This window comes from Anas platyrhynchos, chromosome 19 (genome assembly GCF_047663525.1).
Source record: "Anas platyrhynchos isolate ZD024472 breed Pekin duck chromosome 19, IASCAAS_PekinDuck_T2T, whole genome shotgun sequence".
In the NCBI taxonomy this organism is placed as follows: domain Eukaryota; kingdom Metazoa; phylum Chordata; class Aves; order Anseriformes; family Anatidae; genus Anas; species Anas platyrhynchos.
In genome coordinates, this window is record NC_092605.1 from 6,255,204 (window position 1) to 6,279,491 (window position 24,288).

The 24,288-nt window shown below is 39.6% G+C and overlaps 1 protein-coding gene across 1 annotated transcript in view; it reads right to left on the minus strand.

The window, feature by feature from the left end:
* Positions 1–24,288, minus strand: part of LOC101798301 (uncharacterized) — a 167,820-nt gene that overhangs the window by 142,113 nt on the left and 1,419 nt on the right. The window contains exon 3 of the mRNA XM_072025588.1: positions 24,023–24,277. Coding sequence (XP_071881689.1) covers positions 24,023–24,277 — 255 coding nt within the window. The remainder of the gene's footprint in view (positions 1–24,022; positions 24,278–24,288) is intronic.

Below are 24,288 nucleotides of genomic sequence, written 5' to 3' on the forward strand. Positions count from 1 at the left end.
GCAAACCAAACAGCACCCACACACATGAAGTTATATACGTGAAGAAAAGACAAAAAGACCAGAAGGAAGCTTCACAGAGAGGAGTACATCGTGCCCTTGTAGGAATCTGCTCCGAGCACCAACCATGGAGCAGCCAACAACGCTGCACACAAGGAGGACACTCACTGAAGGAAACAGAGAAGGACACGACACAGAGAGGAGTCAGTCTCACTGCTGGGAACTTGGTGTCATCACGAGGTGGCAATAAGGCACGTAGCCATGTGTTTTCTAGCCTGGCATTCCTAGCTTTGCAGATTTTTTTTTTTGCCTTGGGACTCAGAGCACTCGTTTTTGTCTTATATGCATTCTCAATTTCACTAATTCAGTGAAAAAAAATGTTGCTTTAGTGATGGGCCATGGTCACATGAGGACAGCTGTACTTCACAGAATCTCTTGATAATTAGAAACAAATTATGACTGGGTTCTGTACTGAACAGAACACCCTCAGGGGAAATGGAGAGCAAACATTGCAGGTGTGAAATACAGTTGCCCCAAATTTTGGGAATTTTCATTCCAAATGGGATTTCCAACAACTCCATTAAGGTGCTAGAAATACACTGTCCGTGTTAGACAAGACAACATCTTGTCAGACTCTGAAGTAATCGAAGGCTCTTACAGACAAAGCACTTTTTCCTAAAGGTTTTTCCCTTCCTCCGGGTGACCCTTCTGTGTTTCCTGGAGAACCAATGGTATCTTTACAACATTTACAATCCTCCAGTTCTCATTCCTCTAAAATCAGCTGCTGATCTTTTTCTAAGAAAATTCCAACACGCAGCCATTTCTGTTTGATAAAAAGATCAGGGGCTTTTGTTGTCCAGAGGTAGGCTGCACCATGAGAAGCAACCGGCTAGGATCACAGTTTGTAAACTACAACAGTGCTTTTTATTTTTATTTAATATTCACTAGGTCTGCACATATATTAATTTGGTAGGGTTGTCAGGGATTTGGAGACAAATGCTTACTCAGGATGTGGAGCCACGTAGATCAGAGGCAGAGTATGCATTGAGAACTCGCACCTAATACAGTGATACACATCTCCAAAAACCTTCATGAATCACTCTTACAGAAAACGCCTACTTCAAAGATCCTTATTCTTAACCCAGAAATTGCATTCTCAGAAGTCAATATAACCTTAAAATCTCACATGGTTATTCTTCAGAGTGCCTCTAAAATGATTTATTTTTCTTTTTGCACATATTGTCCTGAAAAATGTTACAGTGGGAAAAAAGCAGTCATCTTCAGTCTGATGCTGAATTTATGCTTTAGCTTGAAAAGTTACGAGCCACATAATTTAATATGAAAAGCAAAGGCTTCTAGCCAGTCCCATAAAATGATGTTTATAATGCTTTGCATCTCGAGAAAAACAGGTAACGCAGAGAAAACAAGAACTAGCACCAAGCCAGATTCTTGGCCGAACTCAGCTTGCATTGATGCCCGATGGGAAGCTCTTTACAGTGCAGGTTCCCCAAAGGCATCGCCTGTATGCAGGGTCTACAATGCTATAACTGCCTCTGCCACATACAAAACTTAGAGCTGAAAAGCAAAATCAATCGAGGGAAAGCATCACAGAGAGAGATTTTTGAAGTGCTCAAAGCAACTCAGTGGCACAGGGGGAACCTCACCATTGGTCCCCTCAGCCAAGCCCTGGGGTTAGCACTTTTCTGGATCAGACTTAAACCAAGCTAGCTTGGCAAAACTCTTCTCGTTCAGCTGGAAATAAAGGCGACTCACTGTCACCATAGTAGTAAAGAGCCACCAAGAACATTTAATGCTTTGACCAGTGCATCTGGTGACACTGCCAGGCTGGCAGGACAAGCCAAGACTTACACACACTACCCCAGCTGTGTGCTTAAGGGCTCAGTTTGTGAGCCTTCAAAAAATCAGTCCTCACACTTCTGGCAGCTCACACCAAAGGTGTTACAAGTGAAGGAGCATAGCTCTGAAAAATAAACCATTAATGAGCTGGGATATAGTGTTATGCAACTCAAGAGCATACTGTGTACCTGGCACTCCAAATGACACCTTGGAATGAGATGAAAGACATTTTTGTTAGTGCTCAGTTCCAAACAACAACCACTCATTAAAGCGAGCTTCCTTCTGCCATCTCCTTCTCTTCGGGATGAGCAATTTCTACTTCACTTGACATGACACGAAGAACTAACAGTGAAATGATCTCTCCTGTTCTCTACGCCACCGATGTGCAGCAATGGTTTATGTCCACAGCAGTTATTTGACAAGGTGCCCAAAGGTTTAAAACCGCAGATAGTGTACATGCAAACTGATGAGAAGTACCCTTGCTTCTTCAGCCACGCACTCACCAGAAGGGGCAGTGGCACGTTGGTAAGGAGATTGGCCTAATCCTGTGATTTTCCAGGACTGGTGCACTCACTCAGACTCAACTTTCACAAAGCCCTCCTGTGGGTGTGATACAGGAACTACCTGAACACATATATCTACATATTTCCTCCAAGTTAGCTGTTTCTCTACTAAGAACTGATGCAGAACAGAACAGCCCAGGAGTCTCCCTCTACAGAGGAAACTGCAATTCATACAAGTACTCTTAAACACACTTTTCATCCTCTCTCCCCATTTAACTTTCTATTAGTGAAAAAAAAAAAAAAAGTTTAAAGGTAAGGTTTGTTTTACTCAAAGTTTGAGAGGAAGGATACCACTGTGCTGGGATGAATGATGTGGAAAATGAACTGTTATCCTCACTCCATGTGTCATCAAGAAAGTAATTTCCTTCTCTATGCCTCAGTAGCCAATCGGTAAAACAGAGTAAGACTCACTACCTCCCACCTCTTGTCTACCTTGTCTTTTCAGACAGTAATTCTTCCAAATGAACTTTATCTACCTGGTCTTAAAAAACAATAACAAAATCAAACACTACAAAAAAAAATTTCCACTGCAGGCCTTTATATGTTTTGGATGGGGCATTCCCATGCAGATACTGTCCATGTCACCCTTTGCAGAGGTTAAATCTTTGCCTGCTGTGTGCTAGCCATACCCCACCCACAGCAGGCAGAGCCTCTGAGCCTGACCCCAGGAAGAGGCAGCAGTGACTAACCAGTGAGCAATACGTGTGTGGAGGGAGGGAAGCTGCACTGCTGCTCTGCTGCAGCTACTGCCAGCTCCCCCCATCCTGCCCTGCCCTTGCTCCTTTGATTGCTGCTAGGGTGAAGAAGAAAGGAAACAATCACATCCCCATGAACATCCTTCTGAGACTGCAACAGCCCTTCTATGGATACCTACTTGAGAAAAAACTTGCAATTAAGGACCTGAAACTATGGCAAATGCCATGCTACTGAGTTACCACCAGACCAATGCATGCCTTTGCTTTTGTTAATTTGCAGACACATTGCAGACACAGGGCATACATCTTCAGAAAAAAATTCACACACAGTTTCAAAGCTCCTGACAAACCACTCTAATCTGCTGCTTACCTCTGTCTGCAGCTTCGCCAGTGATATGAAGACCAGGATGAATCTCATCAATGTGAATAATTAGTGCTTTAAGATCCAAGGGTCTCAAGGTACTTTCACAGAAAATAATAAAATTGACAACATCCAGAGGACGTGAGTGTGTCATCATTATAGCACATTGCACGGTGGTATAAAAATTAACATTCAGTAAAGTGAATCACCAAGGCCATTACTAGAGCAAGCCAGCAATATAATGACAATCTGATTCTCAGTTCCCGGCACTGTCTGGGCTGTGCTGCTTCCCCCGTTGCGCAATTACCGCAGAATCCTGCTTGTCCTCGCTGCTGCAGAAACTGAGGAGAACTGCTCAGAAACAGAGTTCGTCAGAGATAAATAGAATAATTTTGTTTCTGGTGAAAATTCAAAATGCCAACAAAAAAAATCCCCTTTGGCAGAAGAGATATTTACATTTGGAAACACTGCCAGGGAATCGTATGGGAGTTATAGCTTAGGCCCAGGAAAGCTGACAATCTGCTGCTGAATGGCTGCATTCTTATCTTGCCTCAGTTTTACTTTCTTAAGCAGGCAGGACTCACCAGAGCCTTTGGTCTGGGAGGCAGTATGAAAATATTCATACTAGGGAGCCCAGTCCCGGAGAATATAATGTGAAATGCCTTGGAAGCAATTCGACATTTCCTAAAGGAAGCACGCTCCATTTCAGAAAGAAGTATTGCAGATCTCAGAAATGAGGATTAATACAAAACAAAACAACACTTTCAGCAGCAAACACTTCCTCCCGCACCCAAATGACTACGATTACAACAAAATAAACATTTATTTCCCAAAGATTCAGGTCTTTTTTGACCAACGTTACTACTGGTCATTTAAGCCAATGTTCGGGAATGAAAATGGGAGCTCTACACATTAAAAAGAGACATAATTTTTATGTAACGTTAAGAGGATGCCACAATCCACTATTTTTCTGATCAATGCCGTGAGTTTTTTCCCCTCAGCCTTCTAGTACCCTGGATCCTTTTGCCTGTCGTGTCCATGTCCTGCACTCTGTTTCATATCAAAACTAAACCCTAGGCACAATGACAGCACAATGAAGCCTTGATCAAGCACTCTGAGCTCTACTGTAAATATATCAGATAGGATGAGATCTTCCCATTTGCCCTCTGTAAGCTCTGGATCAAGTCCAGGACAAAGAGAAGTTTATTAATGCACACACATTCCTACTAGCCTTTGAGCTCTTTGGTAAAAATTGTTTTAAACAAGCCCCTGTAGAAACTGAATGAGCAGAATTCAAATATTTACATCGAACAACAGAGTTAATTACACTTCAAGACATTAGTAAGATTCACTTTGCTGCAACCTCAGCAACATACTACAGCAAACCAGCAACATAAACCATTTTCCGCAATCTGAGGCGGGCAGCTTTCCATCTGGGTTTCAGCTAAGGCAGGAATGTTTCTGTCTACAATAGAACCTCACTAATCAGCACTTCACTAATCCACACATTTTATTAACTTCGCCAAAAAACTCACAGCCTCTCCCTGCCCCTCAGCAAAGATTTAATAGCAGAGACCTCAAGCAAAGTCTTTCATTACCAAAACACATTTTTTAGGCAAATGTTACGTGCATTTGAGTCAGACATTACAAAGCACTTTGATAAATAATTTGAGCAAAACTACAGTTGTCAAAGGAAGAGAGGGATCTTGTGCATATGTAGAGATGAAAACCCAAAGCAACACGGAGTTGCTTCTACAAAACAATGTTTTATCAAAAAACACTTAATCCCCAGTATCTCTCGGGATTTGGCTTTTTGTGAACAAAATAACACGCACAAATGAAATTTACTTCTTTCCAAGTTAACACTACATTTGCCCACTTACTTACTGGCTCACAAATTCAGAAACTTTCAAAGAAGTCTCCTTCCAGCCACTTCTGACACTTCATTCTTCCTTTCGGATAGTAGTCAGCATCCTTTAAATGTTAGCCAACAGAGAGAGCAGAGCCAACAAAAACATATAACCATTCGCTGGAACAAAAAGCTCTGTCCATCCTGGTTTCTTAGCTCTGTGTTTCGCAGCCCTTCATACCTCTCCGAACTGAATCATATAATTCAGCCCATTAGCACTTAAAGCTTGTGGCTACAGCAGCTTCGTGTTTCAAACGTACCAGATATTATCCACATGCCATCCTTAAAAATGAAACTAAATGATTACACATTGTTAATTATCCTTCCAATTCCAAGGACATTTTTTAAACTAGTGAGAAGATAACAAAATATACTAACTTGATGTTATTTTTTTCCTCATCAATTATGTTTGCTGTTAGTATAGAATACAAATGTATAAATTATGTACATGCATTTATAGAGCAACATAAGGAAAATTCATATACAGAAAACCAATAAATTGGATTATATTTATATTGATCCATTTCTACATTTTTGTATGAAATATTTATTCATTTAATTACACATAGAAAGCAATGCCATTTCAATACTACAAATGCTACTGAAGTTAATCAGACATTTCCAATGGTTCCATTACAACTATTGTTTATTTGATTTTTTAGATGAAGTTTCCATTATAAATCATGCGATTAGTATTAGAAGCATGAACAAGTACATGCAAAGAGCGTGGCTTCCATTATTTTCTTCGTTCCAGAAAACCAACTATAAAAGCTACCCTCATATATAAGAAACAGACAAAAAAAAAAAAAAAAAAAAAAAAAAAAAAAAAAAAAAAAACTTAAGTTCTTATCTTTTATCATTATGTTTGGAAGTGTAGGTAGATAGAAATTAATAGTTTTTACTTTATATATTTTAAGCAGTGTATTGCTAAATATTTCTTCATTGCAGTGATGCACCAGTGTTCCTCCATGCATTGCAATCAGCACACGGGCCAGGAGGAGGTGAATGGCTCCAGCCATCAATAATTTGTGAGGCTGTCTTTTCAGGTCACCAGCTTGAGTTGGAGAATCATACATACTGAGAGCTGTATGTTCACCTAAAAAAATTGCTAATGCCTGTTTTGCAGCAGATAGGAGTTCAAAACCCCACGATTTATAGCTTTGCATGGAGTCTCAGCAGACTGGCCAAGCACTGAATATATGCACAAGGACCAGGCAGAGGGCAAGAATACACAATAATCAGCTTATTCTCTCACCTAAATCAAACAAACCAATGGGTAAGAGGACAGATTTATCTGAAATACAGTTAGGCACCCTTTAAAAAATTTACCTGTTCAAGAGACTTTGCTCCCCAGGTAATGCTCCAGCTTCTCTCAGTCACTCAGAGGAACCAAGCACCTGAGCCCATGAGGACCCTGCCAGCTCCACTCAGCCTGTGACCAGATCCATACCTCACCAAAACCTCCTCTCTCCCCAACTTCTGTGGTGTGCAAAACAGAGCAAGTTTTCACAAGTTCTTTCTGGAGTGCCAGATCACACTTGCAGGCGAAGGTATGATATAGACCCACATATTGTCCTTGAGAGCCAAGGTACACCAGCAAGAGACCCTCACAGCAAGTAGGTGGAGGGGAGGAAGCTGGGATCTCACAAGTTCAGTCCAAAAGCTACATACGCCCCTGCTTCATGTAACACCCTCTGTCCTGCTGCAGCCCAAAAGAGCATTGACTGTGGATGCTCTTGCACAGGACTCATTTAGAAAGTACGTCTGTAAATTATCATTCGGTGGACAAAGAGTAGATGCAGGTAGATACAGCCAGAGAACAGGCCATCAGATGACCCATCCCCCATTTGGCTCTGGACTCCTCACAAAACCCTATTTCCTCAGTCTGGCAAGGTTCAGATGGCTCCATCATACCCTACTCCTCCAAAGCTCTCTGACCTGGCAGCATTCCTAGCTGCAGATGCCTTGTGCTGGATTTACAGCGAGAAGCACCATGAGCCTCAGGAATATAATAATTTGTACCTGTTAATGATCTAACTCAGTTTGTTACACAGACCCTGACATTTTAAATTAAATTATGCTCTTAAAATAAAGCATAGAAGAAACCCCTGTGAACTGTAACTTTAAGTGAGACCAATAAGAGCAAACCTTGTATCAAGCAGTAGCGCTGTCATGTGGCTGAACGTTCAATCGTTATTGCCATTTATTCTTTAACTAAGGATTTCTGTTTGACCCTTGCAATTAACTTAGTAGGTCAAAATTGGAAAACACCACATTGCATTTAAATACATGAATGTTGCTTCTGTCCTTGAGAGCTGAAGCAATGTTGAGATGTTCAGACTTCCTAATCAAGATTCCCCTTGCCTCCATTTGAATGAGAATGACACTGAAAAGACAGGCTCTGGGCAACACTCGTGGCAAGATCCATACACCCACTTGTATGCCATTCTCAGCTTCCCACAAATGTTTACTGGAGAATATTTTGATTTATTCAGACACCCTGAAAAACACCCAATTCACCAGAACAGATGTGATACTGCTAAAGGCTTTGACACTGCACATCTTTATCAGCTCCAAAGCCTGTGTTGTCTTAATCTTGGAAAACTATTTTGCACATTGCCTCTTTTTTTTGAATTGTATTTGAGACCAACGAAGGGGTGAATCCTTCCACATACCTTTGGAATCACAAGGGCCAATGTCAAACCATGATTTTATCTGAGTATGGAGGGACTAAGGCAACATGTCTTCTTTCCTAAGGCAACCTGCTTTGCATCCAACAGAATGAGAGAAACATACCCTGCACTGTCATACACGAGGAAATCCAACTCTGGCATAACTATTTCCATCAACTGCATCACATGGGGCATGATGGGTATGGCAGAGACTTTCTCTGTCAGAAGAAACTGGCAGTTCTATGCAGATGCTATTAAGATGATGAAACCAAAAATACATCCACAGATTATTTCTTACATGAAATAGTCAACCAATGTATCTGAGAAACTTGCAAGCTCCACTTTCCTTCTGAAACGCCAGTAAAACCACTTCTCCCACCTTATGGATTACACTGCATTTCTTCTCACGATTCCAAATTATATTGTTAGATTTCAGTTAAATTCAGGCGGAGGTGGTGTTAACACCACGTTTTGTATGCCACCAAACAAGCTGTAAGCACGCAAACACCTAGCTATAAACACGCAGATGATTGATGTAAATAACCATACGCACATGTACAAATTCCATTTACATAGAGGCAGACCACGTCTCAATCCCACAGTCTGCACAGAGGACTACTCCTCTTTGCACCAACTCCCACACCACTGGGAATTTCTAGATATGTTCAAACTTGAAGTCAACCCTGGGCATGCTTTGACACCTGAATTTTTTGGTGTAAAATAGATCTGTGCTTGCACAGATAGCTCCTCAATCTCTTAATCTGACCTTTTGGTTGAAAGAAACAGTTTATTAATGATAGCCAGCAAAAAGGATTATTACACTTAATTTAAATGTAAATTAAGAGACTTTGGAAGAATATTTTTTGATATTTGTTATTTTTTAAAGGAATTAAATAATATCAAAAACTGAGACAGACCTAGCATAGCTCATAAAATCAGCCTGTGAAGACATAAAATTCATCAGGTCTTTGTCTCCACCTACTGTTTGGAGGAATAATACTTGAAACTCCTTCAGGGACACAGTGAAGACACTGAATACCTTTCTCTTTATAAAAACATCTATTCCATATACGTTGCAATACTTTACCAGTTGTTATCATAGCTGCTGCTAAAAACCTAACATTGAAAGATAATCACGTCTTATTTTATTTAGAAGAGAACATTAGCCCACAACTATTCCAAAGGGGCAACTGTTACGGTTTTATGGAACACCCTTCCTTCCATATAAGGTTTGATATACAAAAAACTCTGCTGAAAATGTAAGCATAAGAGGTGATTTGGAAACTTTCTGAACAGGAATGAAAATTAAAAGCCTACACTCTTTTTTTTTTTTTTAAATGACCAACAATTATATTTTGAAAAACCCCTCAGGTTTGCAAGTCTAAACCTGCACAGGCTGAGAATGCTCTCAGGTGTAACGGCAAAACGAATGAAACAATATAGTCTTAATTAAAACTGATCAATCTGTCAAAGCCTGGAAGAGATTACAGACATGTCTGATCGGTGGCTGCTCTATAGTTGTACTTCCTAATCTGACAAAACAAAATGTAAGCTATACAGGTTTTCTAAAGATAGGTCTTTTCCTTGTATTTTAGCATTGTCTGGCTACTTTCTCTCTTTTCTATCACTATACTTCTGGATAATCAGAAGCCAAAATAAAGCTTTTCCTTGCAACAGTCTGGGGAGGACAAGTGCTAGGCCTGCTTGAACAAAAACTGGGGAAGCCCTGGGAGTCCATTAAAAACTTGATTGAAACTGTCAGGCTGATGGCACAGTAGCAGCTAACCTGCACAGTAAGAGGGCACAGATGCACTGCAGGCAATTTGGTGTTTTTATTTATTTAAACCACATGATGTTTCCAACCCTCAGAACGTGTTCAGGCAGCAGATTGAAGTGTGCCAGAAAATTGAACCTTAAGACACACTGCTATTGGTGAATAAGCTCTTTCAGAAATACGCCCTGGATGGACCTAAAAATGTACTTGCAAAGATGCATATGGGAATCATTTTGTTTTCACAAATAACTGTCTTGACTGCATGTTGCAGAACTGTGAGGGCTTTCAGCTATTTTCAAAACTGCCTGTAGGATTTAAATAGCAAGTTCCCTATTTATTACCGTGAAGAAGAGGATATGGACACTGATGACTGACAAATTCACATTTTAATCCCTTTCTTCTCTGAGTACGCAATTACATCGAATATTCTTACATCACCTCAAGAACACACAGACAATAAAGGCTCTTACATGGTAGATGGACCTAGAAGTATCAGACTCAAAAGAAACTTCCTCCACTCAGCTCCTGATTACCCTCAGGAAGGTTGGTACAATGACCACCTGCAGATTTCATCCAAAATAAACGTTTTTATATAAGAAATACTAGACGTTACGTACGCATCCAAGCTGTAATAAAACTTGCAGTTGATATTACCTCACCATTTGTTTTTCAACTTCACTTGAGGAAGCCTTTGGGCACTTCTGACACAAGGACAGGAGAACCCCACAAACAGGTGATGAATCTGGCCATAAGCAGTGCACTGGAGACCTACATCCTCCTCCTCTGTGTCTGAAGCAGGCTGAAAGGAATCCTCATGCACCTCTCCAGCCTAACCCACAACGGACAGAGCCATGAGGAAGGGGGTAGGGAATTGTGTCACCAGGAACGTCACGTCTTGGCCAGATGTGCACACTCAAAAACTTACTGAAAGCTTTTATGTATCCTGATAGATTGTTTTCCTGAAGGAGAAAGCTTTGCAGCTGTAAAGCAAATAAACTTAATTTAGCAAATACTCTCCCTCCAACGCTTATTTACAGACACTAATGCACATCTTAAAAATTGTTTTAAACCATAAGCAGAAACTCCAAAATGGGTAAACAAAAAAAGGTTTGATAACATGCAGAAAAGGCATGTCCACAGCAAGAAATCCGTCTTTGCATAACAACCCTAGAGGACACGATAAGATATGCTCAAGTGCATACCCTTTTCTTCTCAGTATAGGACAACCCCCAACAGAAGTAAGCTGTGTAAGCAGCACTCAATCTTTGGCCTCTGCTGGGCAGATGTGCTGTTGGGGCAGGACAGATGCCAAGATGACAGAGCAAAACACTTTGGGTTTATTTCCTTTGCTTCACATGGTGCTGTTTTTATAACCTCACTAATATTGTTATTTGTTGAGCTCGGGGAGGAAAGCTGCATAGGAATTGTCAAACAGGATCTCACCAGAGGGCTTACGTCCATCCCTTCGTAGTAGAAATAACAGGCTATACTTTCCGACAGATGTGCTAATATTCTGCAGGAATTGGTCACAACATTGACTGTGCCAGCACCTGCAGCTTCAGAGGAAATGAGCCCTAACGGAATAATAACGGCGTATCTGGCCATAAAAGCCATTCCTTCCAAACTTTTCATATGCTAGTCAAGGTGTACTTTACAGCAGAAATGTTTGGAAGCGAGAGACTAATTTGAAGACCAAGTGGGCATAAGCCACTCATATAAACCCAAACGCACACAAACACAACCATGTTCTCTCAGTATCACACATGAGACCCCCAGTGGTATCTGTTTGAGGTTTATCCACAGTCAGCGAGCCGCCCTGAGCTGTACTTGTCTTCCCAGCCAAAGGATGGTCACCCCTGCCCTACGGTATAGACCTGAAGAATAAAATTTAATGAGATTTAATTCAAAGGTGTCATCGTATAAAAGTGTGTGCTTGGGGAACAGCTATATTTCTGGCTTTTCTGATTCCTCATAGCAACAATTCCACCAACTAATTCATGCAAATAAAAAGCACTTTTTGAAGTACTATTTCATTATTTACTGAAAGAAGGGAGGAAAAAAAAAGTCTTTGAAGTGAAAGGCACTGCCATCCTGGAGCTAGGGAAGCTTTGGTAACTATAGCAACATTATAATTTCCATTATAAATTTTAATAGATAGTTAATTTGGCAAATCACATGCTGGAATTCAAGCCATTTTTTCCAGCGAACCCGGACTTTTCAATACATGAAGCTATTCATGTTTACAAGCAGTTGCCTCTAAAACGCTCTACAACACAGCTGCCTTCCAAACATAATTTTTATATCAGCCTTGACAAAGAAAGTTTGATAAGTGGATTCTACTTCTGCTATTATTGCCCTTGACAATGTTTTTTTCCTTCTGAAACCAAGTGAAGTGTTTGCAAATGCTCTTTTTTTTTTTTTTTTTTTCCTTTTTTTCGGAAGACAGAACAGGCAACGTTCAGTGGGGACTAACTCATATACTGTTAAAGTAGTTCAAATACTTTGTCTTCCAAATCCTGATCAATATCCAAGTTATTTTAAAAGTACATAGCTGTATGGATAGGAGATTAATGAACAAAGTTGGCTATGAGCTATGACAGAATGCTTTATCAGGGTGAAATTCACCTACAAAAGACTTTCTGAAATTCACTGAAGAAGGTAAGACTGCTAAGCAAGAAGAAGCATGCTGTTTATTACTAGTGAATTTGATGAGGCATTCAGGCATGGAGACTTCCTCTATCACTGCAAAATAAGCTGCATTCCTCCCTTGTATACTACACACTGTAAAAAGCTTGAAAACAAGCAACTATCTCAAAAATCCAGATTTTTCTTAAGATAATTAAGATGAATCTTAAACATGATAGACTCTCCACCCATTCCAACCCTTTCTACCTATCCAACCCATCCCAATCATCCAATCTATTTGCTTGGTAGCCCAACACTACTCAGCCAGGAGGGTCACTACATGGCACAGCTTACTGCAACCACCAAGGCTGCTGCTTCCCAGTGAATTTCAGCTCCATATTCATTCTTCATGCAGAAAATTTCATGTTCCCCTAGCACAACATTATTACTACGAAATCGAGACGGCAGTAGTCAGCCTTCGGTGTTCAAACCCAGATTTCCTCACCCCTACTGCTAGCTCCTACTCTTGAGATTAAGGTTTAGCAAAACCCTGGTAAACCAGACACAAGCTAATTAAAAAGCAAAAAATACCCCCAAAGAGCTGAAAGCCTCCTGTGCACATGCAGAGTCAAGAAGAGCCAAAAGGCATCAATATACTTGATGTCAACACATGAACTGCTTAACTTTAGGAACACCTGTTCTACATGTGGCTTCAGAAGAACCAACAGCTTTGAATACTCTTACCTTGCACTTCTCAAAGCCCATGGAAGTACAAACCCCCACCAGTGCTCTGACATCACCAAGCTGAACTTCTCTTTACCTCCAGATCCAGCTCAAACCCAAACTTTTTCCTTTCTTCCTGATGTACAACATAATAGTTCAGCCATCAAGTTCACCTGATTTCTCCCTACGTATGTTTAACAAATACACATGTAGGTTTAGTGACTGTATTTGTATTCTCTTGTATCATGGAACCAAGTTTTTCTTCAAAATTACAGTAATAAGCCTACCTAATGCCGTTATAGTTGGGATTATTTATTTATTTATTGAAAAATAAATCTATTTAAAATTTTTGTGCCATACAACCGGGACCCTTTGGTAACTCAGTAGATAAACTGTCCAGAATGCTTAAGATAATGTAACAAATGGGAAAAGAAGCTTCGTCTTCTCATTTTTGCTTTATCAGATTGTGAAGAACGCATAACATTACATGCAGTCTTGCTCAGCAAGAAAAAAAGATACCATTTAACAGTGATGCCCCACATTCTGCCTGATAATATCAAACAGAAAGAGATCTCCTGTAAAATTAGACAGTAGCTATTAAATGGACAACAAAAAGTATGAGAAAAAATACATAGAAAAATCACAAAATAAGAATCTGTAAATGGCAGCATTAACACACACTCAATGGAAGTGTTAATGAAAACAGAAATTAGCCTAATTAAATCTTCTCTACAGTACCTGACAGCAAAGTACATTGGTCTAATTGTATACAGAGTACATTTTATTGATGCAACAAGGTAAGGCAGTTAAAACTACTGAACTGTTAAAAAATAGCCTTAAAATGTCATCCTAGATCTAATGAAAGGATCAAAATAAAAACGAATGTTAAATCCCCTAGTTTTTTTGTTTTGTTTTGTTTTTTAAGAAAAGAATCTAGCTCTCTAGTCACAAGTACCTATTCCTACATTGCAGTCCCCATGAAGAAATGCAATGAGATCCCTCTGGTGGAAATTTGGAATAGCCAAGAATAAAGAAGCTTCTTTGTTATTATTAGAACATGGAGGATATTTGATAAGACATGGAGAAAACAGCTGTTGCCTACATCATTAAAATAGCGTTGAATGGCCAAACAGAACCTGCATGGATTAGTCATGGGAAGAAGTGCTAAAAATAAATATCATTTTCACATCAGAGTAGTGGTAAGGTAACATAGCAAAAAGGATACAAGGATACAAAGTACTCTAAACTAAAGAAGGGAAAGCTCTCAGCTCAATTAGATGAGGCTTCAATTAGTCTGAGGAAGTCATCAGATCAGACTTGATGCATGCTCAAATTGTAGAAGAGAGCACAGTTACTGTGCTCTCTCTTTTAATGTTCTCCCTTATTTACCTCCTTTCAGTCTCCTCCCAGATGCGCTGTTGATACCATCCCTGAGTTACGACACAAGGTGGAAGCTATCATAATTATCAGAAAACATATTTCTTCTTTTCTTTATCTAGAACCCATAGCTAGGGCTTACTATTATGGGCAGAAACAGAAACTAAATTTAACCCCAGGCAGAAGCAGCCACTGGGAACAACAACAAAAAAAAAAGTGAAACACAAACCTTAAGTGATAAGCCCCCAAACCAGGAGAAATCCTATTGCCAAGCCTGAAAACTGAATTGTGATGGCAACCATCACTAAACCCTTAGCAACATCCAATAACAAGGTAAACTGAATGGAAATAACGGAGCTAAGCTTCAAAGGATATATAGCAAAAGAGGTTGTTTCCCACATACCTGGAGTCTCAGTTATGGAACAATTAAGTCAATTAGCAGGACACTGAACTTAGTCCTTTTGTTTGCAGGCAGTCAGGATCACAAAGGCTGGGTGTTACCAGTTTCCCCAGCTCAGTAACACCAAACAGGGAGACTGCTACCTGACGGCAAAATGTTCACGTCTGTCCCCTTTCCCAGTGGAACACAATTGAAAGGAAATCACAATAATGTAACCCACAAATGACAAGATATGGCTGATGCATCCTTTAGTCTGTTACACGTTGCAGAGGAATGAAAGGTGCCTGGTGCAGTCAGCATGGGGAGAAGGAACTCCTCACACTGTCAGCATTAGGTGCTTGGCTTATTTCTTTGTGCAACAGAAACCCTGCTGCAGTTAATGGGACAGGTGATGCAAACTCCCTGATCTTTGGTCTGAGAGTTTACCTCTATGTGTAATTAGAAGCACCATCATTAAACTTAGTGCTTAAAATTGCAGGCAGGAAGCAGACACACAACATATTCCTACAGGGCTACAATGTACTTTATGGACCATGTAGGAAAGTCTGTGCTTAAACCAAATCCCAGATGTGTCTGAAAAGCAGTTTGCCCGCTTCTCCAAATTAAATTTAATCCACCTACCAACACAAGCACAGATAATAGAACTAAATGTAGTTTTTATCTAGTAGACAGGCAGTTTCTCTGCCTGGGAAATGTTTATGTAAGTGATTATAATGTCTGACAAGTCCTACTGAAAACACCAGGCTTCCAGCAAACCACGAGCTGCAGTTAGAGGCCCAATCAAACAAACCAAGCGTGAATGATAAGAAGAGCTAGAAGTAAACAAATTGGAAGGTAAAAGGTGTTTCAGACCAGGAAAAAAATGCCTTGTTTGAAGAATACAGGACCCGAGGTACTAGTAATTCCCATTGTTCTCAGCATTATATTTAATATCCTAGCAAATCCAGTAATGATACTAGACAAGAAAATGATGATGGCTTCTGAACCAGCACTGTGGTACTTACAGGCTCCATCTCTGTGCGTTCATTTCAGATTACTTGTCCAGCTTCAGGCTGTGACAGAATGAGCTAACCACAGCTGAAAGAGAATCTGCAAATTTCCTTTACATATTCTTCTCCCATACTAGAACAATGCTTCCCTGATTTATTGATCCTTTCTTGGAAGCATCAGTGTAAAACGCCTCTGAGAATCAATGATCACCTCCCTGCCTCTTCCCCAGCACAGCCTACACGCCCAGCAAAAAGCTGCATCTTGCAATAAATGTTTATGTTTGCTTCCTTAAGGACCCAAATCCCATATGATTCTTCAGGCTTGGATTGAAATTCCAGTACTAGATCGATTCCCCCGCATCCACTGGATTTCTTCAGGTTTCCACGGAGGGACAAGGGCACAGCATTAACACTCCAGGTACTAGTTTGTACATCATACCACGTTTTCATACTTAATTTTTAAATCTGTATTTATAGCTTTAATTTGTCTGTGAAGTAAGAGCCTGTAAGACCTACTAAGCTGCTAATTTATTTTGCCACGAGAACTGCTTGGCTGTATCCTGGAGGACTGAGGTTTAGGCCAGATGACCAAAGTGATCCCTATGATGTGTAGCCATTACAAGTTTAAAATAGCAGCTATATTAATTTCACCCTTACAGCCTTCCCCTTTTCCCTAGGAGCATTTTAAAAGGGGTTCTAAATCGCAATGCAAAATCAGATAACTTTTTATATGAGACACAATGTAGTTTGGTAAAATGCAGGAAATACAGCAACTAGAGCTACAGTAAATTCGGGGTTCCAGCAGAAGAAATGAACAGAAAGGTCTGCACAGCATAAGCTTTAGATGAACCTTGCTGCCCTTCTCTAAAGATACTGTACTTTCACAACAGGTGCCATTTTGGAGCAGATGAGGTTCGTAAATTTTCTAATACTGTCCTCTTAGTGGTATGTCAAATCCAGACCAAAAACTTAACATGCACTTAACATGCTCCTCTTCTGACAAACAAACAAACAAAACATAACTCAGCTAGAAATTAATTCAAATAAAGTGCTGAACAAAGTTCTAGTCGTCTACCACCATTCCCCCTAAAAGTTACTTTCTGAGACAACCTCAAAGATATTATTTTGATCAGTTGCCCATACTAGTGTTGAAGTATCAGTTATTCCTGCACTTGGTATTTCAGTTCCAGCAGCACCACGGTCACCAGTACTGTGAAGATCAGCTCAAATAAAAGACTTTTCCCTACTGTCTGGAACTCCAGGTACATAAAAGGAGGTGGTACTCTCTGCTGTGGAGTATAAATCCTGTTTAATTGTACCTGCACACTTACTCACTTCCCCAGAAGTGTCTGAGCATGCAACGCTCATAAGAATTTTAGAAGTTAACACTCCTAGGCTGATTTCTGCTATACTTCCTGAAATTATCTATCCTAATTGTTGGAAAAAAAAAAAAAAGAAATCCGAAGAAAGGGAAATGGACCTTAAGACTTGTTCATATTTTTTTGCTGTGCAAAGATCAGGGGAGTTACAATGAATGTAAAGAAAGCCCATTATATCAAGAACTGAAATCTACAGCAGTAATGCAAGTTTTAGCTGAGATGCCACAGGCATTACACAGGCGGATGTACAGGGACACAGCTTCCACTTGGGTAATGAGCTGCTGGAGTTTCTACCAGCTGAGGATCTATTCCAAGTGCTTAAAGGATATTGCTTCCACTACTAAAACCAATTACTAGGGTTATGTGATTTGCAGCTTTTTTTTTTTTTCTTCAGTAGGTTCTTCTGCCAAGCTAGGAAGTTAGGCTATGAGTTGCTAGTACCCCCAGCACTAACAACCCACCATGATTATGTTCTCATACTTGCGTATCCAATGTGTACATTTGTAATACAGAACCACTGAGAGTAAGACTCACAAGTTCCTTCCCCATGCCTACAGAAACCTATGACCAGCTTGAGAAAATAACCTTTGTTACACTGGGATTTACACTGGTGTCCTTGGAAGCAGCAGATGGTCAGGATGGGCTGCTGCCATCAGCATTTTTCCTTTAGTCTGTGAAATTATTCATATAGACACCTCAACAGCGAAGATGTTTTCTCAGCTTCAGAGCCAAAGCACAGCAGTTACAAGATGGGACAAAAGAGCAGTCAACCAGTAGTCTTTAAAATATATTAAAATGGGCTGGACTTTGTGGTTATATAACAGCAAGGAACCACTATCTCAATCTGAGGTATGAATTAAATGCTGTACCATATCAACAGGAAATATGAACACATTTCCTTTAATTACTTCCTCTTGCAAATCATTCCGCATAGGTCTCAAAGGAAATAACTGATGCACCCAAAACAAGTTTAGTTTCTTTGCTGGCCTGTTTAAAGAAAATGCAAAACTCTTGTCATTCTTTAAATGCTGCTATTTAGACAAAATTTCTTCCTCAGAGAAGTTCAAGTGCTTTACCAAGAGGCTGGTCTCTTTGTCTGCACCTGTAAAAAGGGACTATGAGACAGAGGAGGAAAAGAAAAACAAGGGCAGCTTCACAATTGTACCCAGGTCTCCTTCTGATTCCTATTATACAAACTACTAAGCCTCTGCCACAAAATAAACCCAGCAAGCACACTAACCTGCAGTAGAGCCTTCTGTTCTTTGTGTGGTATCTTATACTGTAGGTGGTATGAAGTGAAAAATACATCTAGAAATGGATACACATTCAACTGAGTGCTTTTTGACACTTCAGATACATGTTCAAACTGAGTTATGTACTGCCAATGTGTTTCCTGCATGCATAAAAAATATTTATGATCTTGGTCCTGTAGCAGGATGCTTTCCCCTCTAAAAATTTCAGCAGGCTGCAGGATTGACACTCTTGGCTTGAATTGTTGGCTCATATGCTACCTTATGTTCATTTTAATTGCGAAGTATTCTTGCCTAGAATGACATGCTTGTGTCAACACAGAACAGACTCGGTGCAAAAGTCACAATGGAATCTGAAACACCCTGTAGTGTAGAAACATTAGAATCCATGAGCTTGGTTTCAAATCCTTCCAGGGAGATGCTTTCTGAGAAGGCTGCATCTGGTTTTCTAATCCCACTGAAGTCTGAGAGTATTCAGATCAAACCTTACATTAAGCCCCTTCCCTAACAAGCACGGCCAAGACGAACGAAATTAGGTTTGCCAACATTTCCCCAGAGAGTGCAATGCTTCTCTGCTGTAAAACCCACATGCTGTTTCTTGTGAGGCGGGTAGGGGTGGTGTCAGATTTAACCTGAAATGGAAACTGAAAACAAATCTTTTAAGTTTATAATCATTTAAAATACAAACAGCTAGACAGGGCAGCCATTCAAGACAATTTCTCCTCAAATAACACAGCAGTCCAGACAAACAAGGCTGATGGCAATTAAAGGTACTAGCTGGAAACAAACAAACAAACAAACACCTTGATTTGAGATGCAAAAGTCAATTTATAAAGTGCATAGAAAATGCCTTGGAGACGTCTGGACTGATGGAATTTTGGGATCACACAGGAATAAAATTAACCTAATCGATGTTAATAAGAACTTTGTGGTTTTCATTTTAAAACAATTCTAGAGAAGGTAGCTTTGCTTCCACAGAACTCCATTGGTTTCATCTTTATTAAGTCTGATGGGACATCTCCCACAAGCACAGTAAAAAAATATATATTAAGCCCAAAGTCAAGTGATGTTCTTTTCTCAGCCATGGGAGAAATTCTCAGTCTAGTAAATATAACTTCAGAGTGAAATAAAAAAAAAATGAGAAACTAATCAGGGCCATGAATCAGTCTCACTGGGGAACAACTGGGCAATGCAGAACCCAAATCTAAATAGCTATCAATGTTAGAAATCCAGCCCAGGGATCTGACACTTGCTGGTGAAAGCGTACCAGATGAAAACACACTTAACAAGATAAACTTTTTTTTGCTGCCCTCTGCAGGGTGGCACTGAGCATTGCAATCTAGAGCTGAGGCTTGGTAAGTGATAAATAGGCTCACAAGATAAACTGTTTTTTTCCAAACAGCCTTTACAATTTACTGGTCTATTGTTGCTTCACTAATCAGCACTCAATTTATATTTATTGATGTTGAATTTATAAGTGCAAGTCAGCAGTTTTACTCCAGTTGATGAGTCAGCTACAGTCAGGCTCAAGACTTCTATTCCCGTCTTCTAGGTTAGAAAAAGAAGCCATATCCAAACCTAAAAGCTGGGCATAGTCAATTCCCTCTAAAGAGGTATGTGCATGTTCTACCACAGGACTCCAGTTAAAGAGCAGTTCCCCCATCCCTCTGATTCAATACACAGCAGTCCACATATCAAAACCCACCAGTGTCTTAGCAGAGACAGGGCTTTCTTCATGTGTGAGGAAAGAACAGAGTGTTAGCCTGTGCCTTCTGTGTAAGCATGTATTCTGGATGCATGCTGAAGCAAGTTGCAATGCAAATACTACTCCTCAGAGCACTCCATCAGACAAGAATAAAAGAACAGGCCCTCTTGTTGCAATCCCACCAGCAGGCTTCTGCTCTTTACTCCGGTTGCTTGCTATGTACCAAGATTTAACCAGGAACTCCAGTGTACCAAAAGAAAAGTCTCTTCCAAGCTCTTTTACTTCTCTGCTCTCAAGGAGAAGATTAAGGAAATACCGCTGTCTCATTCACTTCATCCTTCCAAACTAATATGGAAATTATTTTAGTCTCAGAGATTGGATGATTTAAAAAAAAACAAAAAAGTCTTCCAGTGTTAACTCCTTGCTTGAGAATAAACAAGCACAGGTACTGTGCTTCAGTATCAGGCAGCGTCAAAGTCATCAAGAAATTCTTGAGAGAGAAGTGATGAATGAAACATGAATATTAGAAGATCATTGTTTCTTGTTCATCAGCCATCAAATCCACTTATGTATTTCATTTGAGATCATTTCTTTTAATTCCAAAGCAAAGGCAAGGAGGATATGGTTCTCATTCCAGCTATTCTCTTAGAGACATTGTGGAGTTACTTTGTGTTCCCATTTCCTCATTTGTCAAAACACAAGTAACAGCAAAAATATCCACATCTATCATGAACTTTACCTCACTGCTGTGTGCAGGACACACCAAGATTACATAACCATAGATGTTTTCTTTGTCATTACACATCTGACGTAACGTGAGGATGTTATAAAGACAGCTGTGTGAATGGAAGATAATATGCCTGTATGCAAGAAGGTCTGATGTGGAAAAACCTCTGCTGGGAGAGGGTCAAACACCCAGCATTCCTATTGGATAAAGAAATACCAACTATACATCCGCATGCGTGTTATAAATGTGACATACATTTTTCAAATATCTTCATACTGAAGTACATTTAAAAAAAAAAATACAACTCATTTTGTATTTGCCACATTTGATTTTGTCAAACATGAATATTAGACATGGACTAACAAACTACAACACAGAAGTCGGTAGGAGGAAGAGTTTTCAGAACTATCTGAACCAATTTGATAACATCGAACGGAAAGGAAAGAAAAGTACAAGTTACATGGCCAGACACACAAGTATCAGCACATCAAAGCTGGCAAAGCTTGGCAACCAAGCTGAAGTTTAGAAATTAAATACTTCCTCCCAAACAATTAATTAGCAACAACCTAGATCTATATAATACAAACTGAAAGTAGTCCAGAAACACATTGACTGCGTGCAGCTAGCACCTGCACTCTGGGTCCCCAGGGGTCAGGTGTAGTCGCTTAATAAACACCTCAGAAACAGTCTAAGATAAACTTCGGAGATGGCGTGACGTTTCGGGCCTTAAGCAGAACTCTGCAAGCAAGCCAAATGGCTTGACACAACTTGGCGAAGAACACAATCCAACTCAGAAGCCGTACTTAGTTCTGATCTCATTCATCAGCATCATCAAACTGGCCAATCTCAGTCACTCTAACTGGCAGTGTAAAAGCAAGACTAGCCGCATGGTGACAACATGGGTTGTACAATGATTCCTCTTGCAAGGAGTATGAGACCAAAGGATTATTTTCCTGAAAGCTTCCGCAGTAGAGATCACCAGCATCTAAAGATGAAAGAAAAGACGTAAACCATGAAAGGTATTTAGAAAACTAGTGGTATAATGTAGCAGATTATTTTGCACTTCTACAGCATTTTCCAGTCAAGAATTTCAGTCTGATCTGCCAGCATTCATGAATTAGACCTAAAAACAAAGCAAACAGAAAGCTGAATTTGACAACATCTTCATTTTAATGAAGGTTCCTGCCACAAAGACAAAATAGTTTTCTGAAAAGCTCAATGATATACCTGAATTCAGAACATCTAACACTAGCTCTTAAAATGCATGCAGTTCTCTTCTCTCCAGGCACAAAAGGTTCATGAAGCCATTTCCCTTATTTCTCCCTCTTTCTCCACAACCACATCCCAAATTAGGATACCTCCAAGCCCATTTAAGACTGGGTCACTGGACAGAAACAGAAGGGCAGGGTTCTATAAAAGCTACCTCTGAACAGTATTTTCACTAGCCTAGAATTAAGCCTAATAAACTGTTTATTTAACCAACCTAGCACAAAAATAGAGCAAAGTCCTTTTACACAAGCAAAAGATTTACAGAGAGCAGACGCTGAAAGGCCAGTACATGCTACTGGCTAGTTTTCCAGTAGTGCTGCAGGAAAAACTTTAAAAACACTTGCATTCAATGAAGGTAAAATGCCATAAAACGATTAACCAAGCATGTTTTTGATTTGTAGTAGTCAACAACTCAGGCACTTGTATTCAGTGTTGCAAGCACTCAAGTCCCATAATCACAGCTTCTTTCAACTAAATTTGTGAGCATTTGAAGAGTATAAGCTACAGGTCAAGATGACTTAACTGAATACAGGAAAAGATGAGAACTTGTAACAGTTACAATAAAAAAATATATAACAAAAAAAATCAAAACATTCCATAAATTTGAACAGATGAGATTTAAAGGACAGCCCAGAATGAAAGAAGGAAACATACAAAAAGGAATTAGCACCCATAAAAGAATCAGTCTTTTTCTCAGGTTACCCAATATGAAAAGCTCCTGCTATATTCCCACTTTAAAATCAGAATGATTTTATAGAAGGCTGCAAAAACTTTCCCAGTTCATTCTGTTATCAACCTATGGAACTGGAATACAACAGACATTTATGGAATTAAAATAAACAGAGAATTGGTATTTCCTATATAAAGAATGAATTGTGTGTATTTAATTCCAATAAATTCATTCACATTAATGAGAAGAAAATGGAAATGGTTCTTTTCTATGTCCACAAAGACACAGCAGGTTATCGCTCACTGTTGGCTAAACATCATCCAGTTGTTTTATCCCAACATACTGCCTGGCCTGAATGTCTCAGTTCAACACATGAGTCACTGTAAAACAGATTACAAACCACAGGATTAATACGACTTTAAAGATGTGGATGAAAGTGCTTCTATCCGTTGCACCTTTGTCTGTGGGATCGATAGGAACGTTGTCAATTACATGCACAAAGACTTCAGAGAATCAAGCTTCAAAGTAAAATAAAAATATATAATAAAAAAAAAATCAAAAAAAAATGTCAAAGAAGCAAACAAAAAAAAAAAAAAACACACGACACAGAAAACACCTACAGCAAAAGCAACAGCAAACCATATTCAGAACAGAGACTGAGTGCTTGCACCGCTCCACACCCAAAAAGCCCCACACTCTTGATGGACATTACAGCTGGATGCTTGGAGGGAAGGAGAGCTCCTGAACTCTTCTGATTCAGAGTAACAAAGATGCATTATAATAGAGGGCTAACTTCTCCAGAGAAACTTGATACCCATACACAATTCTTACCGTTTCACTCCTTAAGAATTCAATTGCTCAAGCAAGATTTACATGTGAACTTGACAACATTGCCTATAACTCCTATATTTGGCAACAAAATTATACATTACAAATCCATGAGGTAAATGTAAACATAAAATGATTCAAAAAAAAAAGAAAAAAGAACATGGAGTTATTTATGGAGTTGTTTTAATACATTTTCCTACACAGCACCTACCTCCACATACTTAAATGAAGCACAAGTAAATTTGTACTCACCATAAGGATTACTTTCAGACTCCTCCAATTCTTTATCCCAGTCCTCTACCTCATACACTGAAGCACTTTGCTGCTCAGGAGAAGTAACATTCTCAAGCATATTCGAGATTTCACAATTTAGGTCTTCTAGGTCAGGCAGTACATGATAGCCAGCAGGAGATCGACCAACATCATCTTCATACGAAGAGGTATCAGAGAATTCACTTTCTTCAGAGTCACTGTCAAGAACACGTGGAATGTTCTTCCGCAAACATTCTAAAAACAAA